Source organism: Onychomys torridus, chromosome 5, assembly GCF_903995425.1.
Source record: "Onychomys torridus chromosome 5, mOncTor1.1, whole genome shotgun sequence".
NCBI lineage: Eukaryota > Metazoa > Chordata > Mammalia > Rodentia > Cricetidae > Onychomys > Onychomys torridus.
Genome location: NC_050447.1, coordinates 43,686,379 through 43,706,468, shown reverse-complemented (window position 1 = coordinate 43,706,468; position 20,090 = coordinate 43,686,379). Strand labels below are relative to the sequence as shown.

Below are 20,090 nucleotides of genomic sequence, written 5' to 3'. Positions count from 1 at the left end.
AAACACTTTGGAATGGTCTCAACCCAGGTAGCCACTTTCTCTTAGGCACTGTCCTTTGGGAGAGGTAGAGCTAGGCAGCCCCTTGTATCTTAATGAACAAATATTCTACATTTTAACTCTCTGTCTCTCAGTGCAGGACTTAGCTATGCAAGTGAATATTTTGAAACCAAAACAATCAATATGCATCACAGGCACTGTTAATACTGTTAGATTTTTCTTTTAAATCCTTTTTGACAGGAAGGAAAAAGATAAAAGGTCCAATGGTAACTACATCATACCAAATCTGTTTTTAAAACCCATATTTGTGTCATTCTGGTGTTAGACAACAAATTCAAAATATTCTGGCCTCTGCCATTTATTTATATATTTGGCTCTTTTGATGTAACACAATGAAGTGCACAGGCTGTTTAAAGATAAATTTGCAGTTTCTACTTTATGAAATTAAAGTGGTCACAGGGTAAATTTCTTCTGTCCCTTTGGCCCTGCATGAGCAGAACAACTAGGCTTGTCTTGGCAAACTCCTCACCTATGAAAGACAAGTGATACTCCACGCCCCTGTCTGACTAGGGCCATTGTGAGACATGGCAGACGACCTGTGACATATTTTCAGGGCGTACTTCCCACTTTCCGGTGCACTCACTGTGGTGTGAAGGGATTGAGCCCTTTTGAAATACTAACTTGAATATTGGTGTTCACTTTCATACTATTAAAACAGCAACAACCTCATCAGTGGTTAGGGTAAGAGGCTCTGTGCTGTCAGCCATCTGGCCTCGATGACATGGTCATGGTTCAGCTCAGAAGGCTCCTATCTCACTGTCATCAGAGATCCCCTGACCCTCCCTCCTCCCCAGCGGTCAGTCTAGGCAAAGGCAGCAGAACAAGAGCAACAACAAAACAACAAGGATGCACTGGCTTTTGGACTCCCTGCAGGTGTGCAAACACCAGGGCCCTCCTCCCACGGGCTTTGGAAAGTAAGTGTCTAGCTAATCTGATAGGTTCCCCAGGTAGCCAGAGCATAGAGGTCATCTTGGGGAAAATGACACCAACGATCTAAAAAGGACTGCTACTTTATGAGATTTCAGGCAAAATGCCAAATATTGCATTTAATGAAGCTGATTCTTTTCCTCCTAAAATAACAGATACTATCAATGACAGGGCTGGGAAGGGCAGGGTGAGGGGGGGCATTTTTGCAAAGCCCACATCCAATTATTGCTTTGTAATATTTTTCTAAAATTGTAAAATGCCCTGCTGGTCTCTGAGCTCATGTAAATCCTCCTTGTCAAATCTTACCATGTTTGCTGTATCCCCACAAAGGGTTCATGCCAGTATTCCTCCCACAGCCTCCTAGGCTTCCACACCCTTCCATTCACTTGTATTTCTATGAGAATCAATTGTGCCCAAAGGTGTTTTGTTGTTGTTGTTGTTGTTGTTGTTGTTGTTTTTAGAGAAGGTTATTCAAAATGGGAAATTTAAATTTTTTATTTTATTTATTTATTTTTTTTATTTGTTTTTGAGATTAACTATCTAAATTTCCAGTAAGGAACAGTTTATCTTAAAGGCACACTTCCAGGTTTTAAAACAATTTCAGTGTATTTCTCGTTTTTTTTTTTTTTTTCACTCCCTCCTTCTTGTAAAAATACATATGTAGGAGGAGACGAGTATGTGAAGACTAGACAAGTGGATCTCACGGTTTTTAAAACATTTCAATGGGAAACACAAATAAAAACACATGATTAATTTCCGATGGTCTTGGTAGATACAAGGGCCAGGATTTGTTTATCCGAGCAGTGTTCTACTTTACATAAAAAGCATTCGAAAGAAGAAGAGTTACAAAGCTGAGTGACAATTTAAGTGAAGATTGCGCGTTCAGCTACACAGCCTCTGGGATCCAGCATGTGAATGAGCATTTTGTCTATTTGTTCCCACCAACTGGAAAAGCGTCCAAATAGAAGGGTGACAGATTAGAGGGAAATAATGAAATATTCTTGTTGGGGGGGTGGGGGAGATAGACTGACTTACTAGTCCATTGCAGTTATCATACACAGATTTCCCCAAACCATGTTGTATCTTTTAAATTAGATTTTAAATATATTTTGACAGCCTGAACTGGTACAGTGTGACTATCCGTGGGAGGAAATGACAAGTCTGTTTTGTTATTAAGCTGCTGTCTAGAAAATATTAGGTTCTGTACAGCAAATGAACACTATTTTGCCACCCACATTAGTATAGCTAATATAAATAAGCTGAGTTTTGTTGTTGGTTTGGAAAGGTAAGCATTTTGAATTATTGTGCTTTGTTATTCATTCTATAACAATAAGTCTTTTTTTTTTTTTTTTTTTTAAGAAACCTCATTTTCAAGTCCTTCATTCTGAATATTCCTGGTTACCAATTTAAACAGAAAAAAAATAAAATAAACAAAGGGATGACATCTAAACGCTACTATTTGTTAAGAAAACACTTGTAGTGATTGTCCGGAGTTGCTAGTAAAATAGACCCCAGAGATGGAGGAGAGGGCAGAGTCTGCATGAGCAGGCACCCAGGAAGTGCCCAAAGAACTGGACCTGTGGTTCCTCTGAGGAACTAGCAATGGGAGACACGGAGAAGCCTACCAGAAATCGTATAGATCCCCCTTCTATGAACCTAGGATGGCTTGGTTATCTGTGAATTGAGAACAGTTTTAAAGCTGATGCTTGTCCAGTGGCATCCCACTTTTGGGGCCCATCACCGGGAGGAGGCTTCCTTCGCTGTGGACTTCTTCCTTCCACTCAGACCCAATTTCTGATGTGGTAGGGCCGAGACCACCATGCAAGCTCACCTAGACCAGATTGTTCTTCTTTTAACCATCTCTGCCTTGTCATAGATAGTTAAGCGGCCTTGAACATACTGTCTTTCAAAGGCTCTTCCCGGATATTAATCACCTTTTGTTTATTTTAATATATTTACTGAATCAGGTACCCAAGGGACTCTTCTACATCTGTGATGTGAGCAAAGCAGTTGGCCGGAATCAAACAGGTACGCGTGGATCTTCGATATGCATGTGCTTGTTTGGACGGACTTGCCGTGCGAGCGAGGGAGGGAACATAAACCAGCAACCCTGCAGCCAGCAAAGCTGTGCTCCTCAGCTACGAGGAGGCGTTCCTGTGCTCGGTCCTTTTAGTAGTGGTGTCTCACATGCAACATAAATGGTGACACTTGGCACTGTAAGAATGGCACAAGCTGTCTGGGTGAGAACTAGCATGCGTTCTGTATTGATGTCCTTACATTATTATCTGTCTCATACAAAATAACGAATCCAATCCGAACAGATCTCAAACCCTTCATCCTGGTACCACAAATCTTTGCCCACACTGGAGAAGGCAGTCCTTCTCCTTGAATGTCAGATCACTGGATGAATTTGAGCAAAACTGACGTTCACCATCTTGATCAATTCTACCTGGATTTGTGAACATTCCAAATTTACAATGGCTTATAATATCTGCACTCACATTTGGAGATTTTGGCATAATTTCCACGCAGAGTGCTGTTCTTCTGAATCCATCTGTGTCTGTGGAGCCACCTTTCACAGCAATCGGGGGGGGGGGGGGGGAAGGCGGCACGTGGAAGGCCACAATATGATTTTCATCTACCAGAGAAAATAAAATGGAGCTGTTTAAATGTGTTTTCAACTCCAAGCATCCCAGCATGAATTTAATTATGAGCCCTCTCCAATTGGAGAGCCAGAACAACACTCTCACCCCAATCACTGCATAGAGTCATGGTTTTATGTGTTCTTTTTACCTCTCATTAGCTAGTGAAACAAAGTATGATTTTTTTTTTTTTGTTATTACAAAGTTTGCTTGCTGAGAAATTTGCATGAAATACTTGTGGTTTTTTTTTTCCCTTCTGGTATCTAGCAAAACTGAAGCGGTGGGTGGGAGGTAAAAGTCACACTGTCAAATTATAGTTCTTCAAAAAGAAGGCTCTTGGGGGATCCAGTAAATCAGAGTATTGGGGGGGGGAGCTCATTTTCCCTCCTCTATTCAAAAGTAGTGTCTGATTATTTACATACATTTGCTATGGTGAGGAAAGTCTCATTTTTAATAATTGCACTGTGAATACACAATATGGTTTCTCTGCTAACCTTATACAAAGTAACAGGTTTTTTTTAAAGGAATTTACGTATCTAAATCTGAACTTGGTGTATTTCTTCAGTGTGACTCGTATGTCTGTATGTGTATGCAGTTGCAGGACTTATTCTTTCTTGTGCAGATCTTTATAATTCTAATTTGAAAGTCACCTGTTAAATACAACGATCTAGGCCGACTGGCAGGTTTTGTGTCATTGATACCATCCACTTTGAGCAAAAAGTTAATGAACATTAAAAGCAAGTTTCACACTGGTCCTAACCACACTGGTAATATTTCATATAAGGTACCGGTGGGAGAGAAATCAAATTTCAGCTGTGAACATGATTGACAGGCAAGAGCAAGAGAGAGAAAGACATCTGGTCAGGAGGGGAGTTTGGGGAAGACAGTGCCTCCAAGTTCCCTTATGACATTAGGTACTATAAGCCAATGTATAGAAAGCTCAGTGCCTGGTGCTCTGGGGAGAGTTGCTTAGCTTATTTTTGGAAAATGGCTTTGGCTAAGGGATTTCACTCAGGGAACTGCAAATATGGTGAATCAATAGGCTTTCTGCCTCTTGCTAAATTTCAGCCAGGCATAGCTTAGTAGCTCATGTCTGGCACTTTAATGTTAAGGTAGGTTTTGAAAATGGAACCACAAATTTGGAGGGAGCTATCTAGTTGCTTTTTATTTACTGTCAGAAATACAGTCTAGATTATGTGATGGTTCATGGTCATATTGCAAAATATTCATCCAAGGGCTAGAGATATGGCTCAGCTCTTCAGAGCTTACACTGCTCTTGTAGAGGCCCCTGTTCAGATCCCAGAACCCATACTGGGTGCATCCCAACCACTTGTAACTTCAGCTCCAAGATATCTGACACTTCCTCTGGCCTTCAGGGGCACCTAAAAGATGCAGACAGACAGACCTACTGATACACACACAATTTTAAAATGTTTACCTAGTTGATATTACAAGAAGATTAAATTCTCTGCTTCAGTAGAATCCTTTGACCTTGACTAACATTTTCTATGACATGTCACAGACCCAGATCTACTAATCATCAAAATGCATATAGACCTTCCTTCTCAAGAAAGTTCTCCTAACATGCAAGCCTGAACATCTAAGCATGGCTTGTCTTCCCTCTATCCAGTCAACTTACTTCTTGACTGACTTGTCCCACAGCCTCACTGGCTAAGGTGTGACTTTTGCCATGGAAACAAGTAATGCTATTGCCTGACCCTATGTTCCAGGGTGGCTTTTGAACTAGCCTTTGAAGCTGTCTCCTGGGTTGAAGTGTACTAAGGTGTGATCTAACTACCTGTGATTCGCATCAAATTAGACAGCAACCCTTTCCGTTCCTGTGTCTTGAGGTACTGACATGGGTCTTGGAAGGTGGTAACAGGTCACAACCAGCTCATATGTCTGTTCTGACCACTTCAGATGTTCCTGCTATTGGTTTAGACTAACCTGGATGCAGTCAAGTCTTACACAGCTGTCTTAGGCATGACAGGTGAGACACACATATAAGGGAGAGGCTGGTGGTGGCTGTCCTCTCACCTACTGGAGATGAAATTTGCAGAAATATGCCTTGTTCCCATATTCCACCCCCTGCTCACCAGTCTTCACAGCATGGGCAGGATTTTCTCTGGCCTTCCCTGTGCCCATTGAATGACTTCAGAAAGTAGTCAAGTATAAGGAAGGCCACCCTCTAATTTATGACCAGGGTAACATGAAACAAGACAAAGACAATGTCTTCAAAGTCTTGTCTCTGTCTACCCGTCTCTCGGTGTTGTCTATAAGCCTCGGGAAATAAAATGCAAACCTAAGTTCAGGATTCCCAAAGAACATGGGTGCCTCGGCACAATATGTGCACCTGTTTAGTTATGACATAAAGACACCACACCCAGGATCCCTCATAGAACCTATGAGAATATTTGGTTGGAAATGATTAATCTGTATTTCCACACAAGGGAACGCTGCTCTCCCCAAGACTTTAAGTTCTGATTGGCACCAAATGTTTGGTGGATCCTGTCCCCCGATAAAGGCTGATTGGAGCATCTAGACAATAAATCTTTAGAATGAATCCTCTAAGGAAGAAGATATTCCATCTCCCTTGAGCATTTGTAGTGGAGACCATTCTGGTAAAACCCCGTGAGCATATTTCAAGTTTATTGAATTTTTATATCTTTTGACGCTGAGACAATTAGGGAAAAGATTTTGTTTAAAGTATTTTGTGATCCCAATTCACCCTAATTGTTTTCTGTTGCTGCTGCCTGTTTATTTAGGTTAAGCTCCTCCTCGATTCAATCAATTCATGACAGTGGGCTACTAGCCGAATCCCACCATCTAAATGTCTAGTCTTTTCTCTAACCTTGAGATACTATTGAAGTGGTGAACTTAAAGAAATATTTTATATTTAGTTGAGGAATGTGAGAGGAGGAAATTCTGCAAACCCTGTAGCCCTTGTGACTTACAACAAAAGTGATTCTTTTGAAAGGATGTTTCACCATAAAGGCATGTGTGCAGTCACCTGTCAAAACCTCAGACTTAAAGCCGGGCTTCCACACCGACATTTAAACTCCCTCTTCTCTCTCTGGCAGAGTCAGGCATTTCCTTACCCTGAAAAGCACTATCAAGATTTGTGTGGGCATTTCTTTTTCTGTTCCCAGCACTCAAAGAAATTATCAGCCATAAATGAGCTAAGCACTGGGGATCAGAGAGTTTTGCTTGTTTGTTTTTAGTTTCCATTTAAAATATTTGGAAAACACCAGGACAAGGAGAAGCCAGCAGAGTTAGTGTGCCTGTCTTTCTAGGTATCTACTGGGAATAAAGTAAAGCTATTAATTAGCACCATGCCTTTTTTGGGTGGAACTAATATCATCCAGAAAGAGAGAGGAGTGTGGTTTCAGGACTCCTGGGAAAATCAAACCTGTGGTGGTTTTACAGATACTGTCAACTGAGTCTTATGGTGACAGCAGGTGTAAACCCTGGCAGATATTAATACCTCATTGACGATGCAAGAATGCATCCTATGATGAAATCATCGGGGATCAAGAAAGACAGAGAGATGAAGGAGGGTCCTGGTAGGGTTTTGTTTTCTTCTTTTTGCTCCGCAAGCATCATCTAATGTGGTTATTCACATGCAGCCGAGAAGGTTTCAGCTTCGTCTTTCCTGCCTGTTGAAAAGCACAGTAAGTTTATTTGCTAGCAGATAGGCAGTAGAGGTGAGAATTGAATTGATCGCAAATGCTCCGAGAAATTGACCCTGAGGTCATCTTCCCTTAAATTGGGTTCCACATACAAAGTTTCTTTTCTTCCCTGGCCCCTGCTTACTCCCAGCAGTAGAATTGAGTTGGTGGCTGTAATTATTTAAAGGAATTCCTAGGCACTGGGGTTGACTCTCCTTCTGTACCCTTAATCAAAATAGAGACCTTTTGTTACTGACGGTAGTTAATTAAAGAGCTGGCATCCGTACCGCTGTGATGTGCCTCTGGCTTGTTTATATTTTAAAATGAGGTTCATGCCTGATGTACATGAAAAGAAGGGACCATAGCTGCTGTGGGGTTGCAACTGTCCTGAACATGAATAGAATGGAATGGAATGGAATGGAATAGAATAGAATAGAATAGAATAGAATAGAATAGAATAGAATAGAATTTTCTGTTTACCTTTGTTATTTCTCTGCCTCTTGTCCTTCCCGTGTCTCCTATTCCCTTCCCCCTCCTCATTTGCCCTTCCACTCTCCTTCTCTTCTCCTCCTCCTCCTCCCTCACTCCTTCCCATACCCTGCAATGGAAAACAGAGGTTCCTTTAGAAAATCTCAAGGCATGAACTATAGGTTCACAATGTTGGAATCACTTTGTTAATGTCTTATTCTCCTCCTGCTCCTGCTTCTCTGCCTCCTCCCCCTGTACCATCTCCCTTTAAATTGCTAACAGTTTCTTGCTGTTGCTGAGTAGAATATAAAAGCACAATGCATGGGCTACCACCAGTTTTCTCTTGCTCTTCTGGAGACTGCAGCTGGGTGTGTGCTCCTGGCTCAGACATGGGAGAGGAGGGAAACTGGGTTTCCGTGTGTCAAGGAGCTGAGTATGCTACACTGCCTGAGGCTGAGGACTCCCAGCTGCTCTTCTCTCCAGATGTCATCAGGAAGTTTCTTCATGAAGATCCCTTGCTCAGTAGCATCTTGTTCTTTACCCACATTCCTTGTCTCTCTGCCTGCTCAGTGTCCTGCTGGTGCAGTGAAACCACACCAGAATGTTAATCCTGGTGCTTTCAAAGCCAGGCCTAGCTGAGCTGTATGTCACAAAGGTATTGGTGAAAGTGTAGTGTTTTCCAAACCTTTTGGTCTTCAGGGACAGCCATTTGAAGTGTGACATATTTTTCTTTTAGCTCTCATCTTTGCTTGGTAGCATCTTATAAGATCCTTGTTGAAGAACAGAAAAGATGGCACTTAGGAACAGAGTGTGGCCTAGTCCCAAACTATCCCTTCAGATCTACGGGAAGAGAATACACATAGTTCCCAAAGAAGCCTTGTAGGATTTGAGCTCAAGAGTTTCAGCCTTGGCCCTGGAAGAAGAGTACACAGAGCCTCCTGCCCAAGAGGAGGAGGTTTCACGGAGGTATCCTGTGATGCTCTTTGCAGAGAGGGAGCAAATAAGGAAGAGCTGTTAGAGTTACTGCCTCATATTTCCTTTGAGCCATCCATGCACTTGAAACCAGCTGCCACTACCCTGCTGAAGCACTGGTGAGAAGACAGGGTCATGGTGCCACTCCTGCAAGGTGGCCGTGCCCGTATCTGCTTAATATTTCATTTAATTTGTTAAGATTCATCTTATTTTTTTTTAATTCTATGTGTGTGGATTTGTGCATGAGAGTGCAGGTGCTTTGGGAGGGCAGAATGGGCAGTCAGTCAGATCCCCTGGAACTGGAGTTACATGGAGTTACTGGAGTCATGAGCTGCCTGACCTGGATGGGAACCCAACTCAGGTCCCCTGGAAGAGTAGTGCATGCTCTTTAATACTGAGCCATCTCTCCTGCCCCTCTGCTCAGCGTTTTATAGCATCAGACCTATCTTCACCAGGACCATTTTCTCCCACAATAAAACAACAACAACAAAAAAAAAGGCATCTTGCCACCATTCCCACAGATAATGGGTGAGAATGTCGCTTTTGGAAAGAGGAAAGGCAGTGAGAGGTCCCTGCCAGTTCATCAGGCGTTCCCTGAGGAGTGCTTGATGATACAATGACTCTGGAAAGGCACCTTTTACTATTTCTTTAAAATTTAACTGGGATCAGGTCACAGTGTGCTTTCAGAGGCTCCTCTCCTCACTTCTTTCTTTTCATCCCCACCCCCTTCTTTTCATTCCCATCCCTTCTTACCCCCTCCCCTTTTTCTGTTGCAAGCTACAACAGAGATTCTTGTAGTTGATAATCAAAGTTTGATATCATCAAGTTAAACTGTACAAAACTGACTTCGGGGTTTTGCTCATGAAATAAACATTTGAAAAATAATGTATAGCAAGGAGGCTTGCGCAGTGGATGCAATGCTAGATTCATGCATGCAGATATATAAATATAGAAGTATCTGTGTGCATGAATATATATGTGCATGGTCTGTTTCGGAGCCTGTTAAAGCTGTTCCTCAAAAAGTATCTTTACAGACCTAGGCTGCTTCTTCTATATATTCACCCAAGAGTCTATCATGACGAGAGTATAAGTATATTGAAATTAATGACATTATAATTGGTGATCCAAATGCTACTTGTAATATGCATTACTATATTATATTTCTTTTCAATTATGGAACTTGTGTACCAAAGAGTCTAGTATATAGCTAGAATTTTCTGTCCAGAAGCTATAGAGTGCCTTAGCTTGGAAGCCTTGTTTTCCCCCTTCTCCCTAACAAGGAAGCTCATTTAGAAAGAAATGTTTATGGGAAGTGCTTGTCAGCTGGCATTTTTACTGGTCTACTAACCCAAAGGTAAAATATAAAGCCGTGTCTTTTCCTTGCTGGCTTGTTGTGAGTAGAAGGGTCCCTCCCTTGTTAGCTTGATAAATAATTTCACTAGGGGGACTCGGCTGTGTTTTTATGCGTGCTGTCTATTTTCTGCTTCCTGCAAATAAATTTCTGTACTCAGAGAGTACTAAAACTCCAAACACATGGGATTTCCCCATTTTACTGCTGGTCTCCTGAAATATTTATTCGATCTAGTGTTTTTAATTAATTTTTTAAAGGAAAAAAGCTGTGATTAACATCAAACCAAAAATAAGTATTCATCTGTTTTGGGGGGACCACTGGGTTTATACCTGGAAAGGCAGCTGTTTTGAAAGGCTTTGTGCGTTAAACTCTCTGTCTGATTTGTCAAGTTGAAGCCAAGTGTGATTTACTGGAGTTCTCTCATTACATATTTCCTTGTCTGTGTTTCCAGATTTAATTATTAAGCTGTTAATAGGAGAGATAAATAGGGGCATAGGATTCTATGGAGAAATGAGACAATGTACAATAACATCTGTACCTGTGAAAAATGAAACTGGTGTGAGTGTGGAAAGTGGATTGATGAAAATGCTGTTCCACTCACGTCCTGGGTATTTAATCTTAGCGTTTATTAATACCAAGGAGAGCGCAGTGCAGCACAAACCTCAACAAATATACCCCAAAACATTGCAATAAAATAAAGTACAAATCAATACATTCTGTAAATGACCAGAACACTAAACACAATGCATTATAGGCTAACAGTACAATGCTGAATGATGGGATGCGACTTCTGTTTGTTAGGGAAACAATCATTTGACATTAATGCCAGATGGTTTCATTCACTCATCTTTTTCTGTTTTCAGAGAAGACATTCTGCTTATTCGCCCCTTGTTGCGTGCACACAAGCAAGGTTTTATTTTCTGAAATTGGAAACTATTTTTTAACAAAGGTACCTTGGACAAACTTGCACCCAGGATGTCAGTGCATGTGACAAGCATCTTGGATCCTGAAGCACCTCAGCAGGGGGTTGTCTGGAGCTCGCCCTTTCAAAGAAGAAGAAAATATACAGAAGGGTCCTTCAATGAGTACCCTGGCATGCATGGAGATGGAGCATCATGATGTAGGACATTACTTTCTTAAGCAGACACTGTGTGATTTAACTAAGACATCTCACTTGGAACTGCTTTAGCTACACAGATTATGAGGATTTCTAAAATGCATCCTTCAAGAACAATTGATATTTAACATTTGTTATGGCTACCTGGAGGCTATACCTGTTTGCCGAAGTTAGAATAAACATCCGTGCACTCAAATATCCCACCCCAGCCATTTACAGACTTGAAGGATGTGATGAGAAGCCACTGGGAAACGGGAGTCTCCCAGGAGCCAGAACCTATGTCATCTTCAGTTCTTGAAACAAGTACAGCGGCAGATACTTTAATCCACTATAAGGAAGTGGAGGGTACTAGGCACAAAGCAATGTAGGCGCTCTGTGACCATTTAGTATAATCTTGCTTAGGTGCCTACCATGCCACTTTCTCACCTGTCAGTCTGTCCCCAGCCTTCCTGGTCACACACTCCAGCTTTTAGCCTCAATTTGTACTGTAAGAGCCCAAGCACCCTCTCTTTGGCCTCCTTTCCTGAGCAGGGTTGAGTGTGGTTCAGATGAAAAGACACATTAACGTGATTAGTATCTGGGGGTCCAGAGCCATGGCTTCTTGTGGTCTTGACCCCCAAGGACCCTTGTTGGTCTCCAAACATGTGATTCTGTACTTTAATTTTGGTAGGCAGTAGTAAAAGGCTTTTCCACTCAAGAGCTCGTGATTGTCATCCCGGCCGCAGTTTAAAAAGTAACTGATGACGCATCTCCTTAAAACTCCACAATGTGTAAAGAGTCACTCAGGAAATTGCTGGGCACTGAAGATAAATTGGGGTTGGTAAATCACTCCAATGAAAGCCCTGTTGAATAAAAGTTGTCAGCGAAATCGGCACTGGTACTAAAAAGAATACAATTGCCTCATCTTGAAGATGGGAATTGTCCCTCAAAAGGGAGCATAAAGGATTAAATATGGTAATATATGTAAAGTACTTGGATTAAATATGTTAATGTATGTAAAACACCTGCACTGGGTAAACACCCCCACCATGTTCAGCCATGGACAATGTTACATGGGATGGAATTCTGACCTTGACACTTAACAAGCCTTGGTTTACATTAGAATGACTTTGGGATTACAGTATTGAACTCCCCCACCCCCAGCCCTTTGCTTTACAATAAATGTTTTCAAAATCCAAACACTGAGGTTGGTATAGAACAATAGCTTACGGCTATTCCTTTATTAAAAAATCCCATCACCCCTAAAAAAATAAAGTAAAATCATTGTGTTTTGGGGAGCTCTCTGCTCAAATAATTTAGGAAAATTGGGTGTTAAACATTTAATATTGCTGCCATCCATCTCAGAGCTTTTATATGCTAATATGTATGTCCCATATACATATTATACTAACACAGATGGCATGCAGTATTTTCCAAACTTGTGTGAACATGGATCCTGGTTTTTAAACAACCATTTCATGTAACTAGCATTGTGCTGGGCAATTTTGAAAAAAAAAAAAAAATGACTGCCTAAAGTATTAAAGTCCTGACATTTCTTTCATTTAGCACCGAAGTACCCTTTATTAATTTTCCCTGTTGAAAACCTTGTCCTCAGTGACTCATTTGCATTCTGCGTGTTCACTTTACTTATCAGCCCAGAACAATTGTATGTGATTCTATCTGCAATGTATACTTCAGGAGAGAAAGCTATGACGTGGGAGTAACTCCTAGAGGGCTGTGCAGTAATGAGTTCCAGAAGTTGCTCTGCCTTCTTGGGCTCCCAGGAGATCTCAGGAGTTCAGCTTGGGATCCTCTGCCTGTTTAGCACACCCAGAGGCCTTGTTTAACTTGGCTTAGCCTTTTGTGACTGGAGGAGCCATCCAAGGGACTCAAAGCTTCTTCATGGAATACATAATTTCCTAGGGTTCTGGCCAGAGTCTGTGGCTGTGAAAGATGCCTTCAGTTTCAGGTTCCTTTATTAAAAGGATGGAGGGATCTTCTGCAACATGAATACAAGATGGCTTGGGTGAGAACTGGGGGTGAAGGTTCATTCTCTCTGGCCCTCTTTTTAATGCATCTGCCTTGGGGTACACATGGATCCCACCTTCACGCTCAATTTCCACCCCAACTATGTCCTTTGCTCTGAAGTTTCCATCAGAGCTTAGCTGGATACTTTAGGTTCCCCAACTCAGAAGAGAACTGATTAGCTCATCTAACATTGGATGAGCAGTAGCTAGTGGGTGGTCCTTAGGGCCAGCTTCTTGCTGAGTCAGATTTTTTGAGACAAGGATTGGATGAGGTTAGCACAGTGGTCTAGTCCCAATATGGGAGATTAAAATTTGTACTCAATACCCATATACACTTGCTTTGTAGGCAGGGGTAAGAGGGGTTGGGGACAAACAGGTCTCTAACCCAGAAGATGGGTCATCAGTCCTGGATGTTCCTAGAAGGGAGCAGGGCTTCAAAACGTTAATGTCCCAACTTACACATCAATTAAATCAGAACCTTAAGGGGTTGGTGAGCTCAGGCACCATTGTTTTTATTTTAAACAATTCCAAGACATTGCAGTATGAAAGGAGGAATGAGGAGTCCTGGAGAAGAATACAGGGGCACCAGCATCTATAGAAAACACAAAGAGCCAAGAAGCCCCTGGCAAAGCTCCCACATTCTTGTCCTTTTGACAACTCAGCATCTCCCAGGTCCAGCTTCAAATGAGAAAGGCAAAAGAATCGCTTTGTGTTTCCCACTCCATCTGCCTCCTCGGTCCTTTAGAAACATCAACTCTATTCATGATGATCAAGGCCAATGAAATCAGATAAGGTTCCTCGGAGAGAACAGGCTGGGGCTGGAAGCCTCCAATTTAAACCTGACTTAGCCACAGCATAGCTTGAGGATGTGGGTGGGTCCCATTCTCCTAACTGACTTTTGGGATCACATATCACAAATTTTTCTTTAAAAAAAGAAAGAGAAAGAAAGAAAGAAAGAGAGAGAGGGAAGGAGGGAGGGAGGGAGGAAGGAAGGAAGGAAGGAAGGAAGGAAGGAAGGAAGGAAGGAAGGAAGGAAGAGAAAGAAAGGAAGGAAGAAAGGAAGAAGGATGAGGGTATGTAATTGACCTAGAAGTCAAGGAGGGTTACCCAATCAGCTATGTACCTAGCATCTCACAAATTTATGGTGAATTAGAGATAGAGGATTTGAATTGGTAGATTTTTTTTTACACTGTGATGCCTTTAAAAAATAATCTGTGCAGAAAAGAAAATGCTTATTCAGTGATCAAATTACAAATATAGATGCATTCTCAAATGGTTTGCACAGGCTTTTGCAGACACCGATGAGATACATAACGTTTGTCATCATCCATCAGGCACTTAATGTGTGGTGGGGGTTACTGTACAAGCAAGTCCAAGGAGAATGGTGCTCTCCTAAATTAACCAAAATGTTTGACCACTTGCTGTCAGGCTCATGTTTCTCTCTCAAGGCCAGATATACACACATGATTGTGCTTGTACACACACACACACACACACACACACACACACACACACACACACACACACACACACACAGAGAGAGAGAGAGAGAGAGAGAGAGAGAGAGAGAGAGAGAGAGATCTACATTGAGGATACTCATTGTTCTACCTTGTAAGAAGATGATAGCCCTGTGAGCTTCCCTCTCCTATTAGATGCTGAGACCATGTGAGAATGAAGCCCATACCTGATACATTCTTGTGTTTGACACAGCCCTGTTTGTTGTGACTCAGACACACACTGTGGCCATGGCTCAGAGGTTTTCAAGCCAAGTGCAGGTCTCCCTGAATAAGCAGTTGGCTAACTAAAGCACACCAAGGTGTGATCACAGCACTTAGAAGTTTGTGAAATGTCACAGATGGCATCTTTGCAATCTGCTAAAAACTTAGAGATTGTTCTAACTCTCTTCTAGTTTTTCAAAGTCCCCTGTCCTGACAACTGCTTGTGAGTTTAGTGGATAAAGTTTTCTTACCTGGACAGCACATTAAATGTCACCTGTGCAGGGTGCTTTATTTTTATTTATTGATTTAATTGACCTAGTCAGCCTGGTCTCTGCCGCTTTACCCTGGGATTACAAATGTGTGCCACTAGACCTGTTTGTTTCTGTGGTTGTTACTATTGTTTTGTTTTCCCTGCATTTTGGGGACTGAACTCAGGCACTCAGGCTTGCAAAGTGAACACATTACCAACTGAGGCCCAATCCTAGCAGGTGATTTCTTTTTCAGATCTACGGACAATGAACGTTTTCTTCTGACTGCTTTGCTGTTTAAAATTTTACATTTTTAGTATTTTTAGTATTTAATTAAACAAACAGAGGGTGCTATTTCCATATCAGAAAATGGACTTACTGTTGGGGATTCATCTAGAACAAGCAGGGGACTTGTGCATGTGGATGTGGAGTTGGAGAAGACTTGGGAGAGGGAAGCATTGTCTCAGACGCAGTCCAAGAGGAGTAGGCAGTGCTGGGCTCAAGAAGGAACTAGAAGGTCAGCCAGGGAATAAATGTGATGAACAACTACAAAGCAGGAGAGAGGAAGGAAGGAAGGGGGCTGGAGACCTGGAATATTGCAAGCCTCACTCCTCTCTGTTTTCACCTAGAATTCATTACCAAGTGGCAGCCCATCCGGGCAGCCCACCCTCTTGCCTGCCGACCTTGTTCCACACTTTTCACCAGGTAAAGGGGACTTCTGTGCCTTCATGGCCAGTGCTGTTTGTGGGACTGAAGCAGGGGTTCATCTGTCGTTCTTTTCTGTTTCGTCTGCGTTGTCACAGTTCACAGTATTGGGGAGAAGAAAAGGAAGGGGTGTTTCTTCAAAGAACTACATGGGGATTTGGTCACGTGTCTGCCATTAACATCAATCGCAGATGCCTGGGCAAAAATGCCTAGCACGTTCTTACACGTTTCTCTTTGAATAACGTCCCCTCTGGGGTTGCTACCAGACTCCCTTCCACTGATACAGGATTTGGGGGCTTTGAAGTCAGTTGTGGGAATTTCGCTGCTTTCTTTGACTCTAGCAAATTGCTCCAAAATGCTACAAATGTAAAAAAGACTAAGAAAGCTTTAACTGCAGCTTAGAGATGGAATCCCCTTAAGCCATTGACAGAAAAATGTGTTTCTTCTTTCAGTTTTTAATTTGTGAGTTATATCTTAAAATATGGTCATAGTCTTCCCCTAGGTGGGAGAAGAGAGAATCCAATGGAAGGTCGTAAGCACAGGGGAAGGTTCTGCAGCTACAATTCTTTGACCTTTTTGCCTTTAAGGGCAAACGTCTCACTGGAGGGGAGACTGCCCACAGAGAAATCATACACAAGAACAACGTGAGGTAGAAGTGTCCCCAGCACCAATTAGGATGTTGAGACAAGTGCGCAGTGCCCAGTTCACAGGAACCCAGTGGAGGACACAGAGGGAAGACTTATGCCCTCCTTTGAGCCAGAGGATTGTGTTCCTCATATGCTTCAAATTTGTTTTAGCCATTTCCCTCATGGGGTGGAGGGGGCAACTGGGATATACTGCATTTTCTGAGAAATTCCTCCAAGTTATTTTAGTCTTGTAGTACCCGAACACTCCAGCAAGTTAGAAGAGAAATATGGAGTGGTCGAAATGACCGCTAGCAGCTCCCCAGGCTCCAGCTACTGACTCCATAAATTTAAGGATTTGGCATGGCCCAGAGGTTTTCAAACTCATTTTATTTTGTTTGGTTTCAGCAGAGGAACCGTTTGTAAAATAAGAGTTTATGTGAGATCACCGTATAAAAGAGAGATGGGAGCTGCTGAGTGGAGCTGGCCCTTCAGGATACTGGCTCTCCTCCCTCCCAGTCACCCCCAGTCCCTGGGCAGGTCCAGGCTCCCTATAGACCAGTGCCTTCATCTTTAGGGAATTGTTTTCTCCAGGGCACTCTTAGCACAGCCGTCTCTGATGTGAGAAATGAACACTTCATTTTTGTACTGGAAACACTTGGGCATTCCTAATGGAGAGCCAATGACACAGGCACGAAGGCCAGACCTTCCTTGTCTTCTGACTCTGGCAAAGTCACTTCCCTTCTCTTCTCCACGTGCTTCCATTTCTAATCTTTCAAATGGGGAGGAGGGCATCACAAAGAGCCCTGTGGGATCTTATGCAGGACAAATGACCCAGCCGAGATGGCATCTAGGAAGTGCCCAGGCCAGCTGGCTGCTCTGTCCCTCAGGGACAGAAGAAGTGACCAATGGGAACCTTGTCTCCTTTGGCTCAAACTAACTTTCCTCGGGATTCAAGGGGACCCTGGAGTCTGTTTGGCAGACGACTGTGCCTTCCTTTCTTACCTTCCCATACCTGGCTCTTCACCTCTCACCCACCCCCCCTAAAAGAAAGTTTCCCTGTTTAGAGCACCCTTCCTGCCCCACGCTTGCTTAACCTTGGGCACAACACATTCCCAGCAAACGTTTGCTGGATTGACTCCCTCGCTTATGCCCATGTCTGCATCCATGGTCTTGTGAGAGCAAATTGCATGCACGCCTTCTCAATCCCATAGTCTGGGACTAACACGGGTGGCATGAAACTGGCCACGGGAATATTTGCAAGAGGGACCAGCATAATGCTAAAGTGGAGGATCCCTTTCATACCTCCGTCTACCCAGACACCATCAACAGCACACCACACCATAAGGAGGCCACGGGGGGGGGGGGGGGGGGGGGGGGGGGGGACCTGCTCAAGAGACAAACAGCAAAAGCATGGCTGATCTTGCTGCTCTGATGAGACATAGAAGAGAATCAAAAAATATCTGGGCTGAGGGTGCCAAAGAAGAATCTCAGGAGAAGGGAAAGGTTGTGAGCAGATGTTCATGCCATGGAGCACCTTAAGCCTTGCCAAGGACCAAGGAGGAACAGGAAAAGAAAAGGGACAAAGAGGGAGGGCCAGGGCTGGAGAGAGAGAATGGTATAGTAGCATCTCTGAAATACGCTATTATCATGTTAAAAGTTAATTTCTATTTTTCCCTAAGCTAGCCACTCCTTTACTGTGTAGATGTGTTTGACATAGTGAACAGCCTCAGTACCTGTTTCAGTGGTCACCTTAACCTCATGACCCAATGCAGAAACTAGAGTGTTCAAGATTGTTTACTTCCTTTGTATCAATACCATGACCTAAAGTAGCTTAGGGAAGAAAGGGTTTATTTGAACTTACAAGTTATAGCCCATTTGGGGAGAAGTCAGGAACTCAAAGCAGAAACTTAGAGGCAGAGATTATGGAGGAACAATGTCTACAGGCTTCCTCTCAGCTACCTTTCTTGCTCTGCCCAGGCTCATCTGCCTAAGGATGGCACTGCCCATAATCAAGAAAATGCCCCCCTGACATGCCCACAGACCAATCTAATGGAGGCAATTATTTAATTGAGGTCCTCTTTTTCCAAGTGTGTCAAATTGACAACCAAGAACTTCCTAAAACAGTAGACACATCATTGGGATCCAGAAATAAGTGGTGAAAGGGTCTGAGTATCAGGTATTCTGTGATGTCCTGTGTGTATCTGCCCCAGATCAGAGCTGATGAGTCCTGAGACAAACATTGGTTGTTCTCTTTGAACATGCTGGACTTGACCAGTGCCTCCCTGACAACCAGAGCTTAGACCAGTGGCTCTTCAATCATATGGGAACCACATGAAAGCTTTCAAAATTCCTCCCCATGCCCAGATCAATTGAAGGAGAACTCAGTATGGTACCCAGGTGCAATGGTTTTTTAACATACTTCCTCAGCAGTTCTAACGCACAGCTAAGGCTTAGAAACAGACTGCAGTGAGATGATTCTCGACCTCTAGTTCCTACATCACCTGGGTGCCTGGCCCTACTTGGAGTGTATGCATCAGGTAGCTGGGGAATGAGACTTGAGAATGAGACTTGAGAATGTGTACACTTCTCATGCACACATTCAAGGGGTGTGTGTGTGTGTGTGTGTGTGTGTGTGTGTGTGTGGTGGGTACAAGTGTGTATATACGTGCATGAACATGTGTGTACTTGAGTATGAAGGTGAGAGGATGTAGGATTTTCTCAGGAACTGTCCCCACACCTTTATTTTGAGAAAGAGTCTCATTGACCTGGAACTCATCAAGTAGGAAGGAGGCTAGGCTGACTGTCTAGTGAGCCCCAGGGATCTAACCATCCCTACTTCTCCAGCATTGGAGTTAGGAGCACATATATCATGTGCACCTTTTTTTTTTTCTCATGTAACTTCTTGGAATCAAATGCTGGTGCTTGTGCTTCCAAGGTAAACATTTAACTGATTGAACCAACTCCCCAGGCCCCAAGAATGTACACTTCTAACAAATTCTCAGGAGGTACCAGAGAGGAACATCCAGCAACCTCTGGAGATAGTTTAGGTTGTCATGATTGGCAGAGAGGATGCTTTGGTCCTCTGGTGAGCTATCCTCTCTCTACAATATCCAGATCAGCACCCAAGCCATGGCTCAGCCCCAAATGCCACTCTTGCTAAGGTAAGGTAGAGAAATCCAGTGTAAACTCCGTGGATGCTGTATGTATGTGTCCTCATACACACAATGGGACTAATCAGAACCCACTTTCTAGATGTCAGTGAGAATGAGTTAGCATCTACACTGTGGGGAAAGTTCTGAGGATCTGCTCAATAGAAAGTGGGAGTTCTTCACTTCTCAAACAATCACGCAATTGATGTGAAGAGTTCTCAAGTCAGCCCCAGGGTGGTTTGTAAGGATGAAGGGAAGACATTTCTTAAAGTGCTGGGCAAATGTCAAGTGTGATAGCCACTTTCCATTACCTCTTCACCTTGGCTCTGAAGGCCGCGTGGAGAGGCTGAGAAGCTGGCACTCCTGCTCACCCTGTAGGTGCGTTAAAGAAGCAGAAGTACAGCTTCCTTCTAGTTCCCAGGTGTCTGGGATTCAG

General features: G+C 43.0%; 1 protein-coding gene across 3 annotated transcripts in view; it reads left to right on the top strand.

Moving 5' to 3' along the window:
- The window catches only part of Maf (MAF bZIP transcription factor), a 352,610-nt gene that overhangs the window by 10,667 nt on the left and 321,853 nt on the right, over window positions 1–20,090 (top strand). The window contains exons 2-3 of one of the 3 annotated variants that reach the window (XM_036188075.1): window positions 2,952–3,012; window positions 10,949–11,009. The exons of 1 other annotated variant lie outside the window; for it this stretch is intronic. In XM_036188075.1, coding sequence (XP_036043968.1) covers window positions 2,952–2,985 — 34 coding nt within the window. In that variant the 3' untranslated portion in view covers window positions 2,986–3,012; window positions 10,949–11,009. Of the gene's footprint in view, window positions 1–2,951; window positions 3,013–10,948; window positions 11,010–20,090 lie in introns of those variants that run through there. One more of the 3 variants, XM_036188076.1, reaches the window with a different exon arrangement.